The 14,189-nt window shown below is 57.7% G+C and overlaps 1 protein-coding gene across 3 annotated transcripts in view; it reads right to left on the bottom strand.

The window, feature by feature from the left end:
* Positions 1 to 766: 766 nt before the first annotated feature.
* Osgin1 (oxidative stress induced growth inhibitor 1) overlaps positions 767 to 14,189 on the bottom strand; it is a 35,927-nt gene continuing 22,504 nt past the window's right edge. The window contains exons 1-7 of one of the 3 annotated variants that reach the window (XM_023706801.1): positions 8,394 to 8,468; positions 7,492 to 7,929; positions 4,596 to 4,682; positions 4,230 to 4,366; positions 3,430 to 3,621; positions 3,203 to 3,294; positions 767 to 1,986 (exon numbers count right to left, since the gene is read on the bottom strand). In XM_023706801.1, the coding sequence (XP_023562569.1) occupies positions 1,053 to 1,986; positions 3,203 to 3,294; positions 3,430 to 3,621; positions 4,230 to 4,366; positions 4,596 to 4,662 (1,422 nt within the window). In that variant the 5' untranslated portion in view covers positions 4,663 to 4,682; positions 7,492 to 7,929; positions 8,394 to 8,468 and the 3' untranslated portion in view covers positions 767 to 1,052. Of the gene's footprint in view, positions 1,987 to 3,202; positions 3,295 to 3,429; positions 3,622 to 4,229; positions 4,367 to 4,595; positions 4,683 to 7,491; positions 7,930 to 8,393; positions 8,494 to 14,189 lie in introns of those variants that run through there. The other 2 variants (XM_023706800.1, XM_004646562.2) reach the window with 2 other exon arrangements.

The following is a 14,189-nucleotide window of genomic DNA, read 5'->3' as shown; positions in this document are numbered from 1 at the left end:
CCGCCGCCCCGCCTCCCGCGCCGGCCCCGTGGCCGCCGACACCCGGGACGACGGCCGGCGCGGGGACGCTGGGGGGGTGGTTCGCTGGACCCCAACCACGTGCCCGGCGTTCCCCCCACCCCAGAACCCCGCCCCGCCCACCAAGGAGGCGCTGCCCGTGGGCGTAGGATTTGGGCTGCAGGTGGGGTCCGACCGTCGCCCCCGAAAGTGCCCCGCAGCCCCGCCCCCAGGGCACTCCTGCAGGCTGGAGCGCAGGGTCCGGCGGTCCCGGCGCGCCCTCTGCTGGCCAGGCCGGGGCTCCTTCCTGCGCCCCAAGTCGGCTCGGAACCGCCCTCAGCGCCCCGAGCGTCCCTTGGAGCCCACTGGGCACCAAGCTTGCTGCCGGGCACCGGGTCTAGGTGACAGTGATGAGAAGAGACCTAGTCCTTGGTCTCTTGGGGCTGACACTGGAAGGAGTCCATGTCTAAATGCAGGAGTCAGGCTGATCCCATCCAGTCACGGAGGGGCTGCCCCACCCACCAGAGGGGAGGCTGTGGCCGGGAGAGGAGTTACGGAGCATGAGCGTCCCTCATGCAGCCATCCTGTGTGAAGGCTCCAGGCAGGCCGCGGCAATGTCTGCGCCCGAGACAAGCAGGACAGGCCAGCCGAGTAGAGAGGCCACTCCACCCCACCAGCACAGTTTCCCCGCCCCGCCCTTATCCTCCAGCCCAAGACGCTTCCTCCAGGAATCCCCACCCACCCACCCAAGGACAGTCCTCAGATGTGGTAGAGGCGAATGCTGGTTTTATTTGGGAACTGATTCTGGAAGGGATGGAGCGGTCGTTGTCTTGGTGGTCACTGCACCGACCCCAGGGACCCTGCTCCCTCAGGGCTTCCCCCAGATCCCAGGCCCAGTCATGGGTGGCCTGCAGCCCCTGCACAGCCTTGGAGCCTGTGTCTTCCATTCTGCATCTTCTGGTCCCTGTCTCTTTCCCTCTCGGGGGTTCTGTCTGCTCCAGGACTGCATGATCTCTTTCCTATCAGGGGCTGGGTGCCAGAGCTCCAGCTAGGCACTAGGGTGGCTTTCGGGTCTCCTTTCTCAGCAGGGAGCTGGCCGCAGCCAGGGCCCCACCCTGCACAAATCGCACGAAGTTGTCCCCAGCCAGGGGGCCCAGGGCATACAGGCCCTCCTGGCGGGTACTCTGGTAGGTGAAGGGGTCCACCTCGATGGGGTTCCTCTTAGTACTCAGGGGCTGCTCAGGGTCAGTGGCGAGGTTGGTGCCTGCCCCTGGCAGAAAGGAGAGGTCAGGGTGTGAGCCAATGAGGACCAGAACCAGGGAAACGCCAAGGACCTGGTGATGGCCGTGTGGATCGCAGAGCACAGCCTGCCGGTCCTCCTTGAAGAGCAGTGGCCGGTGCTGGGGGAGGCTGCGGTAGCCCTCATAGGGGCTGGGTGACGGGATTGACTGCTCCCGCATCATCTGGTGCACCTTGTGGTACTCGGGGTACAGCATCTGGGGCAGCTGGTTGAACACCAGAGCCGGGTCGTCCACTGGCCGCCGGAAGGCATGGATCACAGGGAGGCCGCAGTGCCGGGCATAGAGCACCGCATCGGCTGCAGACAGTCCCGCGCCCACGATGAGCACAGGGTCCGAGGCTGGGGTGATGGTGCCTGCCCGTGTGGCTGCCTCCAGCGCCGACAGCTCATGGTGGATGTAGGGCAGGTCCTCACCTGGGATTCCCAGCCGGGCTGGGTTGTCAAATGTGCCCGTGGCAAGAACCACATTCCGGGCCCACAGAGAGAAGGGCCGCTGGCCCCGGTCCTTAGTGGTCAGGGTGCCGCTCACTCGGAAGAGGGGCCTGGGGTCCTTGGACTCAGGGGTCTCCATCTTCACGCCTGTGACCAGGGTACCCGACACGAAGCTGTGGCTCAGACCCTTCTGGGTCACATAGTCCATGTAGTAGTGGGCAATGTCCCCAGCTGTGGCCCGGCTGTTCCGAAGACCTCTGTGGGAGGGCAAGAGGGGAGGTGCCAGTGAACACCCGGGCTGGGCAAGTGGGGTGCAACGGTGCTGACGTGCCCCCCACCTGGGGGATGAAACGAGGAGGGGCTGAGGGCAGCCTCCAGAGCTGGCTGGCTTCAGCCAGGGCTCTGCAGCCAAGGCTTCTGTGCCTCAGTTTCCTTATTGTGAAACCAGAGGAATGACATTGGCAGGACCCTATCATGAGGCTCCACTGAGTACTAGAGGCCTAGGATGGCCCCTGAGTGGTAGGGGCCAGGTGGGTCAGCCATCCTGGTCACCACATGGGGACTTAATGCCTGTGGACAGTGTGAACCCATCTTTCTAAACTCCTGGGACAGGCAAAGTCAGGCAGCCTGTGTGCAGGAGCAGGGTGCTTTTTCGTATGGATACTGTATTTCAGTTTAAAGGCTGACTTTACAAATGTTCCATTAAGCTGGGTGTAGTGGCGCATGCCTGCCATCTTGGTACTTGGGAGGCTGAGGCAGAGGGACTGTGATGAGTTTGAGGCCAGCCTGGGCTGCAAAGCAAGACCCTGTCTTAAAAATCCAAAAACAAAACAAAACATTGAATGTCAGGGGTGGTGCCTTGCACCCACATTCTCAGCACTCTGGGAAGCTGAGGCAGGAGAACAACCTAGTGAGACAGCCTCAGAATTTAAAATAAAAAATCAGAAGGAGAGAGCTGGGTGGTGACTCGGTGGTAGCTGTGGGGCAGCTCGGTGGTGGCTTGGCCCCTTGCTTGGCCTCATCTCGGTGCCCTACACCCATGGAGTAGCCTGGTCTGGCTCACAGGTGCCAGGTCTTTGTGTCGCAGGGATAGCGAACCTGCAAAGACACAGCCTGGAGAGAAGACACGGCTTCCCCTGGGAGCAAAGCCCTCGCTGGAGCACAGTGCATGTACCCGTCCTGTGTCTGCCCGGAGCGCTGGCCTCCAGAGGGGGCTCCAGTTCTTGCTGTGCCCAGTCCAGGACTCTAAGATGTGGCCAGGTCTCTAATGGGAAGGCACTTGCATGGAGCAGGGCTGCCCGGGCTCTCCTTAAAGGCGGGGTGTTGCACACGTGAGGCTGAGGCTCTGTGGCAGAGGCAGGGGTAGGGGCCTGGGAGCCTGCCCCGAGTTCACTCCTACTCCTCCAGGAGCCTGTCTTCCCCTGCACCCCAGCCTTCCCTCCCAAGGGCTCCTCTGCTCCCCAGTCATCTCACCTGCGTTTCCCCCGCATCCAGTCCTTGAGCTGCAGGTCTGGCAGCCCCATCCACTCCCCCTGGCTTAGGGTCACCATGGAGCCTTCGATGGCCTGCAAGGCAAGGGGTCCTCAGGGCTGGGCCTTGCATGGACCAGCCCTGGGCCCAGGCAGGGAGATGAGAATGCTCGAGGAAGGGGAGCAGAAGCCAGCGAGGGTGGGCAGGGAGCCCCAGATGGCCCCACTCACATGCCAGGCGCCCCCAGGCGGACTGCGGCCCAAGACCAGGTGGGGAACTGCTCGCTCCTCCTGCCGCCTCCATGAGAGGACAGAGTCTGCGGTGCCCCCGAAGTCTGTGTCTGGGCGCTGGAGGGCATCAAAAAGCAGAGCCACGGGGCTCTGGCTCCGGCCTTCAAGGCCTTCAGACAGGTAATCCAGGTCCTACAGAGAGGGTCTGGGTTAGGGAGAAAGGGGCAGGCAGAAAGGTAGGGACTGGGTTGGGGGATCTGGTCTCACCAGGATGCTCCTGGCTGCATGGGGGCTAGGAAGGGCCCTGAGCCCTGGCCTTGCCTGGTACTTCCGTGCTAGCATCGGGTGGGGCATGCTGCCTTTTCCCAGGAGACGTGTACTGCATGCTGAAGGCTGGACGAGTCCTGCAGCTGACACTTACCAGAGCCGGTGTCCCCCAGATTGCCTGGAGTGGGACTGTCCCCCGTGCATATGGCACGGAGGAGCCAGTGTCCTACAGAACATAGCCTGATGGCCTGCGTCTTGTCCTGACCTGGCTCAGGGTGGGAGGGGATCGATGAGCACTGCAGGGCCCTTGCTGCCCCCTTCAGTAGTCCAGCACCACTGCTGCCTCAGCCAGGACCCCAGAGCTGCCAGGTGTTCCTGGAGAGGAAGTGGCCCCAGCTGAGGACCATGACTTGGTGTTTGTGGGTCTGGGGTGCCCTGATCTCATGATTCCAGGATGGGGCCAACTCCACGAGCCCCTGTGCTGCATGGGTCTCCACATGCATTGGGGTGCCTTCTGGGGGTCAGGAACCCACCTGGTCCAGGAGGCAGCACCCCGAAACCTCAGCCAGCTTTCTGTGCAGCAGTGGGTGTGGGTGGTCAGCGTCTGGCTTCACGTAGGGCATGTGGCCTGAGAGCAGGTAGGACAGGCAGATGCCCGAGGGCCCATTGCCTGCAGAGACAGCGTTCGCTCAGAGCCCTGGTGGGTGCTCATCCATGCATTTATTTTTCACCCATGCAAAAGAAATTGTTTTTCAGTCCTCAGTGTGTGCCAAGCGCCACAGCAGTGGTGGAAGCATGGCATGAACCGCTGCTGGCAGCTTGCTGCATGCCAGCCTGCCCTGCTGCCGATGACTTCAGAGCCCAGTGTGTGTCCCCTCTACCCCCTGGGGGACACTCACCAATGATGACAACGGGCAGGGGCTCTGAGCTGCTGGTGCCCACCCGGGCCTTCCTGGGCTTGCTCATGGCTGGGGCTGACAGCTGGCCTGGGAGAAACGGAGGAGAGGTCAGGCTCTTGGCCTCTGAGCTCCCGGGCTGACCACAGTGTGACTGCCTTCTCCCTCCCTGGCATAGCTTATGTCCAGATGTCTCCCCAAAGCCTTGTGGGGTCATCGGTGGGACTTTCAGAGGTGGCTGGACCATGGGTGTGTGACGCTGGATTAGGGGATGTGAGCACTGACTGGGTCCCCTGACGGCTTTAGCGTGGTTCTGGGCATGAATAATGGGAAGGCCCACACTGGGGGGGTGGCACCTCCCAGCAGGCCTGTGCCTGGGTGGGACGAGAGGGGTGCTCACTGCTTTGCTGCCTCCCTGCCTTCGCGTGGGCTGTTTCCGCTCAGCTGTGGCCCTTTGCTTTACAGCCAGCTGACAATGGGCTGAAACCTCCACAAACTGTGAGCTAAAAGAAACCTTTCCTCCTCTGACCTGTGGATCCCCGCAACCAGGAGGTGAGACACTGCCCCTCCCTGAGCTTCCCAAGCCTCGTCTTCCCTGCTGGCCAGGTGAACCTGCACCACCATCTCCACCCTGTCCTATGCTGCCCACCGTGCCCTTGGGCAGGGTGGTGCCTGGGAGCTTGTTGGCCTTCCCAGGAGGCTGTCTCTGCCCACCACAGCCCTGGCCTCAGGCCTTCTAGCACAGCATGGTAGAGCAGGCCGTTGTCTCCAGCCCTGTGAGCTGCTCCCTAGTTGTCCCGGACAGCTCCGAGTCTTGGTTTCCACATTTGTCAGGTGAGGATAATGAGTTCTGGCCTCCTGGCCTCTGAGGTTCCTGAGGAGCACGGTGGAGTGCCTGCGGTGGGTGAGGCTTCACAGGAAAGGCCTGGGCTTACTGCCCAGGGGTCCAACACCAGGGACTCAGAGACAGGGAAGCGGAGGCCTTGCCTGGGAACCTGCCTCTCTGCGAGGTGTTGGCGCCCCCTGCTGGCCACGGGTCTGAACCATGCAAGGGACCCGACCAGTCCTTGGCAGGGAACACGCTCTGCTTTCTCTACACTTCGGGGGCAGTTACCAGGGGCACAGCTCACTACAGTCCTGCTCTCTGGGCCCACAGGTGACTCCCACGCATCAGTGAGGGGCAGCGCCACTGAGCAGTGACCTGTGAGCGGGTGTTTGATAGCTTTTCTTACTGCTGTCCCACCCTGATTCTACAGGAGTCTCCCGTCTGCAGGAGAGTGCCACGGGCACCACCGGCGTGATTATCCCACTGCGCAGGCGTGAGTGGTGCTCTGTGAGCCAGCCATGGCATGGCCTGTGTTACTGATTGGTACTGGGGATGGAAGCCAAGAGCTTTGCCCTGAGCTGAATTATCCAGCAGGGCATGCGCACACCCCCCATGCCCACCTTTTGAGACAAGGTCTTGCTACGTTGTTCAGTTAGGAACTTTCAGTACTCCTGCCTTGGCCCCCAGTGCTGGGATTTTGCATGGGCGTCACTGAACCCAGAGCTCATAGGTGCCTGTGGCCACCATGACGCCTGGTCTGTCCCCAGAGGAGATGTGCAGGGCTGGCAGAGGAGGTCGCACACTTGGGAGTGGACAAGTGGCCAGTGTGGGACCCAGGGTCACTGGCCTCGGTCCCACAGGGCTCCTCCAGTACAGGCAGAACTGTGAATTGGTGTGAGTTGTTAGAAGTGGGTACCAGCCAGGTGTGGTGGCACATCCTGTAGTCCCAGCTACTTGTGAGGCTGAGGAAGGAGGATTGCTTGAGTCCAGGAGTTCCAGGCTGCAGTGTGCTATGCTGACTGGGTGTTGCACTAAGTTCGGCATCAATATGGTGACCTCCTGGGAGTGGGGGACCACTAGGTTGCCTAAGGAGGGGTGAACCAGCCCATGTTAGAAACAGGGCGGGTCAAAACTCCCGTGCTGATCAGAAGAGGGTAGCATTTATAAATCTTTTTGTAAATCTTTCACAGGCCAGCAAAACCCCGGCAAGGCCAGTGTGGGATCTCTGGTGTGGAGAGTGACATAAACTCCTATATCCAACACTGGCCAAGTCCCCAGCACTGGAGAGGAAAGGGGGCCTCCAGTGATCCTGCTGGGCCCATGCTGTCCATCCCTCTGGGGTGACCCCACCAACAGCAGCAGTTGTAGCAGTAACTGCAAAGGACTGCAGTCCACGGGCCTGGCTGGGTTCAGAGCGGCTGCACACCCTAACCAGGCAATCATTACCCAGTGGCTGAGTGCTCTCGCAGTTGATCCCTGCGAGCCCAACCCAGTCAGACACCCGCAAGCCCCTGCCTGGAAGTGAGTGTCCCAGCTGCCCCCAAGCCCTGCTACTCCCCACCCCAAGGAAGAAGGTGCTGCAGAACCCTGCTTTCAGGGAGGAGTCAAAACCAGTGTCCTTTGTCACCGGGGCCGAGGGGAGGTGCGGATTTAAAACGGCTCGGCCACATCCATGTTCCCTCCCAGCCCCAATCAGTGCTGAACAGAAACTTCTGGATGCCACACACATGAGGTCACCACCCGGGGCTGGACCTGAGAGGTCACTTCCTGTACAGAGATACAGGACATCCCCCAGTCCTGAGCAGCTGAAAGCTCTCACTCTTAGCCTTGGACAAATGCAGTCCTCGAACTTACAGTGACAGGATCATTCCAGTGTTCATTACCCCAGTTCCTCCTACACTCGCTTTTGTGGACCTGGCCTTCACAGTGAGTCGTAGCCCCAGCCTGTAAATTTTTGGGGGGCTTTTGAGACTGGGTCTCACTAAATTGCTAAGTTATACAGGCTGGGCTCAAATTTCCAATCCTCCTGCCTCAGCCTCTGAGTGCTGGGATTATGGATGTGTGTTACCACACCTGGTGGGAGTGATCCATTTTAAACGTTATCCCTTGTCCACTCTGATTGGCAGATATTGGGAAAATATGTTGCCCTTAAAAGTGACTCAAGTTTCACAATCAAATAAGCATATGCGATGCAAACAGTTGTGCCTTCAGGTGAAGCTGCAGTCTGCAGTGTGGGACCCCCGAGGGAGCCTGCAGAGGCCCATGCCCACTGTTAGCTTCCTTATCCCCACTGTGCAGAGGAGGAAGCTGATGTCAGGAGCTGGTGGGATCTTGCTCCTGGTCACCCGGGAGTGCCCACCAAGAACAAGTCTCCTGGGAGTAGTGTCAGGTAAAAGCTATACCAAGAAAATGACCTGAGCTAGGTGTGGCGGTGCACACCTGCAATCCCAGCACTCTGCGAGGCTGAGGCAGGAGGATCAAAAGGGCAATTCAGAGACTTAGCAACACCATCTGTGAAAAATAAGAAGTGCCCTAAGGTCCAGCCTGAAGAAGCCACAGCTGTCAGTCAGGGCTACTTGCCTTTAGTCCCCAGGTGCCTGTCCCCCTCCCTGGGGCCACCTCTCTTCCTTTCCTGGGAGCCTTCCCTGAGAAGCTGAGTCCCAAGTCCCCCCTGGGCTCAGCTGCCCTACACCGAGATGTGGGCACCACGGGGCAGCGCCTGCGGGATCCAGCTGCACTCCTGGTGGCCTCTGGACTCTGGGCATGGAGCCCACTGGCCACACCTCCTTCCTGCCCCAGCAGCAGTTGGTAGAACTGTTCAGGGCGAGGCAGACTGGCACCCGCATGGGCATGGTGAAGAGGTGCCTGGGGACCCAGGACGGCAGTCTGCCAAGCAGTGGTGTCCCGGGCTGGCCGGCCACGCCTACTTGTGGGCCACCAACTCCCACCCTGAAGCCTTGTGCAGACTAACTTACCTGGCGGGCAGCAGGTGGAGGGCATCCCGTGGGCCTGGCCTAGACGGGCACTTAGGAGGCTGTGCTCACAGGGTGCCAGTGACTCGGGCAGGAGCACGGGAGGCGGGTATTTCACGGCTTGGGAGGAGGCGGGGCGGGGGCGGGGCCAGGAAAACACTTTCATAAGCGTGAGTCAGCAGGGGCCCGGGTGAATGAACTCGCCCCGGGTCTGCCTTAAAGGGCCCTGGCTGGGCCTACTGCCAGGAAGCCGGAAGCACAGCGGCCCAGGACCCCATCCCCTCCCAGGCTCCATCCCTTAAGCGGTGGGGGGCGGGGGGGTACAGGACGCACTGACAGAGGGGTGGTATGGACACAGGGAGGGGGGCCTGGCCTTTGCTGAAGGGGAAAGGAGAGCACACTTTGGGGGTACTGAGCAACTCCTTTAAGTGGGAAGAACCTCCGGGCTCCCAGCTCCCTAGGGGGTGGAGACCACACTCCAGCACTAGCCTGTGACCAAGACAGTCCTGTGATCCAGCTCCGCTACTTTGCTACTTCGTGCGTGGCCAGGCACTCCCAAGGGCGAGCTGCAAGACTCTCTGGGTAGGTGTGAGGGTCGGGCGAGGACCTGTTCTCTGCTCACCCCTCACGCCTGGATCTGAGTCACGTGGTGTGCTACCCGGCCCGGCCGGCGGTTTCAGGGCTGTGGCAGGGGCACGCAGTCTCTGCTGTGGTTGGTGAGCGGAAGTGGGGTGCATGGACAGCCACTTTCTGCTGTTGGTCTCACTGTCACCTCATCTGCTCTGACACCTGTACCTGAGGCCTGCAGGAGGCCACCCAGAGCTGGCTTGAGGGTGGGGGCAGAGCCCTCACTTTGGCTGCAAACTCTGAGAAGCCAAGACTCCCCAGCCAAGAAGATAACATTTTGATGTAGTTTTCTGAAAAAAGTTAAAGTCAGTGCAGAAAAGGCCAGGATGAGGCATTAAGATGTTAAAGAAGGACCCACAATACAGTCTGGCACCTCCTCCCCGGAAACACAAAGCCAGGACCGCCAGTCCTGGTTTCAGGTACACATTTGTTATTTTATCCATCCTGGATTTTTTTTTTTTTTCATGAATTTTGATTTTTAAGAATATTGCATGAGCTGGGTGTGGTGGTGCACAGGCTGAGGAAGGAGGATTGACATGAATTTGAGGCCATCTGAGTTACACAGCAAGATCCTTATCAATTTTTTTTTTTTTTTTTTCAGTACCACCAATTGAACGTGGGACCTTGTGATTGCCAGGCAGGCACTTAGGCCGCTGAGCAATCTACCCAGCCCCCCAATTTTTTTTTTTAAACAGCCAGGTAGGGTCTGATAGGTGTTTTCAGGTGATCGGTGCAGCAGAGAAACAGGCAGAAGGAAAAGGGGAAAGGGGCTTTATTTTCCTTGAGGACAGGGAGAGAATTGGGGGAAGAGAAGGAATTCTCTTGATTGGAACCGAGGGAGGCTGAGGCTTCTAAGGCCTTTTGTGGGGGGTGGGGGGGCTTGAGGGGGATGTTTAGATATTCCTGAGGGGCTGATTGGGGTCTTCCCTGGGGCGGCAGGAAGGATGGAAGGAAATTATGTCCTGGGCTAAGTTGGAGAAGAAGGGAGAGGTGGTCTTGGGGAAGATGGCCTTTGCCATATTAGAGGACCACCATGATGATTTTAGCAATTCATGCTAGGGCCAGAACCTATCAGGGTCCACATGCCTGTCCTCACACTCAGCAGGTTGTGGCAGGAGGATCGCCAGGAGTTTGAGGCCAGCCTGGGCTGCAGAAACAAGTTCAAGGCCCGCCTGCACTACATAGTGAGACCCTGTCTCAAAACAAAACAAAACCTGACGCACACTGCCAAGCTGTGCTCCTGCCTGTCCTTTAAATTCTGAGCCCCAGGCAACGCCTCACCCTTCTCACCCTGGTCCTGCTTGGTGGCTGCAGGGCAGCCGCAGGAACCTGCCAGTAGTGCACCTGAAGGAGGGGGTGGGGGCTGACATGTGCTTGAACACTGGCAGGGCCTAGGTGCAGGAAGAGGTCACAGGCCCCCTGGCCAGCCAACCAGGGACAGCCACCCCTGCCTCCTCCCCTGCGTGCTGCAGACTGTGAGCTTTGCCCAGGCCCTGGGGATCCAAAGTCACTGGGCCTTACACGTGGCTGTCACTGCCTTACAGTCCTAGGAGTTTTGAAATAAAGCTTCCCCAGTGTCCTTTGCGCATGGCCCTCTGGCACAGGCTCCCCAGACCTCTGTCCCAGCTGTGCTTGCCAGGCAGGGGAGGAGGGGCTTCGCCTGGCGGAGCTTCCTGGCTTGCGGGCTGCCCTGACCCCTTCCTTATCTGGCTTTTGTTGATATGGAGAATTTGCTGATGCGAAGAACTGTGGGCGAGATGTGGACTTTCTCCCCAGCTCTGTTTACCTAATGGAGAATTCTAGAAACAGTTACCAAGCTGCTGCATCTAGACGAGACAGACAGTGTGAAAAGCAGGCGCAGCGCAAGGCTGGAGGCTGAGCAGAGCAGAGGGCTTGGTGGTGGATTCGCGGCAGTCCGGGGCGCCGGGGCCCTTTACCCCCAGGGCCGGTGGCCCCGGAAGGGCAGCCCTGCCATTCTGGACAAGCTGGCTGTAGGCTGGTGGGGGCAGAAAGCTGGAGACATACAGGGAAATCTGTGTCAGGCCCACAGGAAGTGAGTTTGCAGAGTAGTGTGCCCCCTGTAGAACTTGGGGCATACTTACACTACAGGGTTTTTCTGACTGACTTACAAGCCAAATTTTCTCAGGTAGTCTGTGTTTTCTTTTAATTAATTAATTTTTGAGACAGGATCTCACTCTATGTAGTGTAGGGTGGCCTTGGACACACTGTGTAGCCCAGGATGGCTTCCGACTTATGGAGAACCTCCGGCCTCAGCCTCTTGAGTGCTGACATTATAGGCATGCACCACTGTGCCAGGCTAGCTTGTATTTATCTGATAATTCTAGTTATTCAGTGTAAAATATACGTTACTATTTGAAGAGCTCGAACAAGAAAAAAATAGGTGAGGGGCCGGGGAGATGGCTCAGTAGGATAAGCGCTTGACTGGCAAACGCAAGGATCTGAGTTCAATCCCCGGTTCCGCCAAAAAAACAAACAAACAAACAAACAAACAAAAAACCAAAAAGAAAAAATAGGTGAAATGAGTCCTTAATAATTGTTATAGTGGGGGGTGAGGGAGGCGGCTTGGCGGGCTAAGCACCTTCCTGGCAAGTGCAAGGACCCGGATTTGATCCCTGGTACCACATGCATGCTGGCCCTGCCCTGGGTGCACCGAGTGGACCACTGAAAATGGGTGTGGTGGTGCACACCTGTAACCCCAGAGCTGGGGAGGCTGAGACAGGAGGATCATTGTGAGTCAGAGCTGCACAGTGATACACTGTACCAAATAAATAAACAAACAAATAATTAAAAAAAATAATTGTTATGTGGTTTACATGCGGAGAATAGTTGGCATATTGGGCTATGTAAAGTACAGGATTAGGCTTAATGCTGTATGTTCTTCCCTGGGTAGAAAGTGGCCACGTTAGAGTTTGGGGTCCCATGGGCAGCGCTGGCCTGGAGCCCAGGAAAAAGTCGGAGTACAAGTGAGTAAAGCTTCCCAGAGCCATCCTACCCCCAGGCACGTGAGGAGCTACCCACTGCACCGAGGAAACTGAGGCCTGAGCACAGGAAACTGCCCGTGTCCAATGAGGGCAGAGCAGGGATGGGCTGTGCAGCCCTTCAGGCATGTGACAGCACAGCTAATATTTGTCCAGGCCACAGTGTTTGCAGGAGCTGGTCATTGGCACTGTCTCAGCGACCAGCAACCCTGAGAGGTGGTGGAGATGTGCAGTAAGAATTTGTGCTCGCAGAGGGAGAGGCAAGAGGAGCTGCCCTTTGGGAGGGCAGCTGGGTGCACGGCACAGGGCACAGCCACTGCAGAGCCCCGGGGGCCGGAAGGTGCTGACCAGGCCCAGCCCAGGTGCAAGGAGCTCCCACTGTGGGGTGGGGGCCGGCTCTGGTGCGACCCTGGGCACGTGGCTTGACCTCGCTGAGTTCCCTCTTCCTGTCGCACGAGCAGCAGATTGTGACACCGACGCAGGCAGAGCTGCTCATCCCTGCTGCTCACTGCACGGTCCTGGAGTCGCAGAGCTCCTGCCAGCCGGTGCTGCTGAGCACAGAGTCCACCCCTTCGATGCCCAAGGGGACAGGGATTCCTCAAACACTAAAACTAGAATTCGCACTTGGCCCAGGGACTCTCCTCCTGGGTATCTTCCCAAAGGAGTTAAGGATACTGTATCACCTTACAGCAAGCTTGGGGGCTGTGGGTGCAGCATCAGCAAAGGCTGTGAGCAACTTTCCTGTCCACCTCCTGAGCACACTTCCGTCGGGGCTGGCGTAAGCGCAGAGGAGAGCAGTGTGCAGCCTTAAGAGAGGGGCAGTAGGGCTGGGAGATAGCTCAGCAGACTAAGTGCCTGCTCAGGCAAGCGCAGGGGCTGGAGTTCAGGATTCAATCATGGCCAGGCCCTGCCTGGGGGCCTGCTGAGCTGGGTGTGACCAGGCCGGTTGACGCAGGCCTGTAATCCCAGCTCTGGGGAGGCAGAAAACAGTCCAAGCTATGAAGTGAGACCCTGTACTGCATACATTAAAAAAAAAAAAAAAAAAGATGACACAGCAGGGTAGGACACAGCAAAATGTGGACAGTGACAGAGATGATCAGATTTCATTGTTTGCTGTTTGCACTGATGGGAAGCTATGGGTCCAGGCTGGAACGGAGCAGGGAAAGCTAACTGCTTAGACCAATGCATTTATGCATTTTAGACACATTTCTTTTCAATTTCTACTTTTTATTAGTACCTTTTTCTTTTTTTTTTTTTGTTTTTTTTTTGTTTGTTTGTTTGTTTTAAATGTGTGTGTGTGTGTGTGTGTGTGTGTGTGTGTGTGGCCAGCTCAGCCCACCAGGGGGCGGGCTGGCTGGCATGTGGTGCTGGGGGATTGAACCGCGGTCCCTGTGCTTTGCTAAGCTTGTTCTAAGTAGGTGCTTTAGACCACTGAGCCATCTCACCAGCCCCAGTACCTTTTTCTTTTTCTTTTTTCTTTTTCTTTTTTTTTTTTTTGGTCTTTTTGAGACAGGATCTTGTTATGCCACTCAGGCTGGCCTTGAGCTCACTTTGTAGCCCAGGCTGGTCTTGAACTTGCGATGATCCTCCTGCATCATTCTCGTGAGTGCTAGGATTACAGGAGTGTGCCACCTCACCCAGCTAGGACGTGTGCGGCACATGGTGATTCCAGTCCTTGTTAGTACATGTGTACCCAGCACACCTGCAGTCCTTTTCCCTCCCCTTTCTCCCTACCATCTCTTGACTTACTTCCACTTTCAAAAAGATCTGTTCCTCAGGAGGCTGAGGCAGGAGAATCCTCATGAGTTCAAGGACAGTCGAGGCTAAGTGGTGAGTTCAAGGTCAGCTTTGATTACATAGTGAGACCCTGTCTCAGAAAAAGAAAAAGATGGCTTTCCCTGTTTATTATGTGTCTTCTGCCTTGCTCTTCACTTCTGTTTTGGGTTCCTCGTATGAGAGAAACCATGTGAGATTTAGACTTGTATGTCTGATGGACCTCACTTAACACATTGGTCTCACAGTGCACCATCCACTCAGCCATGATGAGCTGTGCCACCAGAATCACGCATCTGCGTGTGTCACTGTGACACCTAGAAGGGCAGTAGCTGGCTCACATGGAATTCACAGTCCCAGCTTTTGGAGGAGCCACCACACTGCCTTCCCTGCGGCTGGC

The sequence above is a fragment of the Octodon degus genome, unplaced genomic scaffold, assembly GCF_000260255.1.
Source record: "Octodon degus isolate 3935 unplaced genomic scaffold, OctDeg1.0 scaffold00271, whole genome shotgun sequence".
NCBI classification, from domain to species: domain Eukaryota; kingdom Metazoa; phylum Chordata; class Mammalia; order Rodentia; family Octodontidae; genus Octodon; species Octodon degus.
Note: the sequence above shows the minus strand (reverse complement) of the source record. Positions and strands in the feature narration are given on the sequence as shown.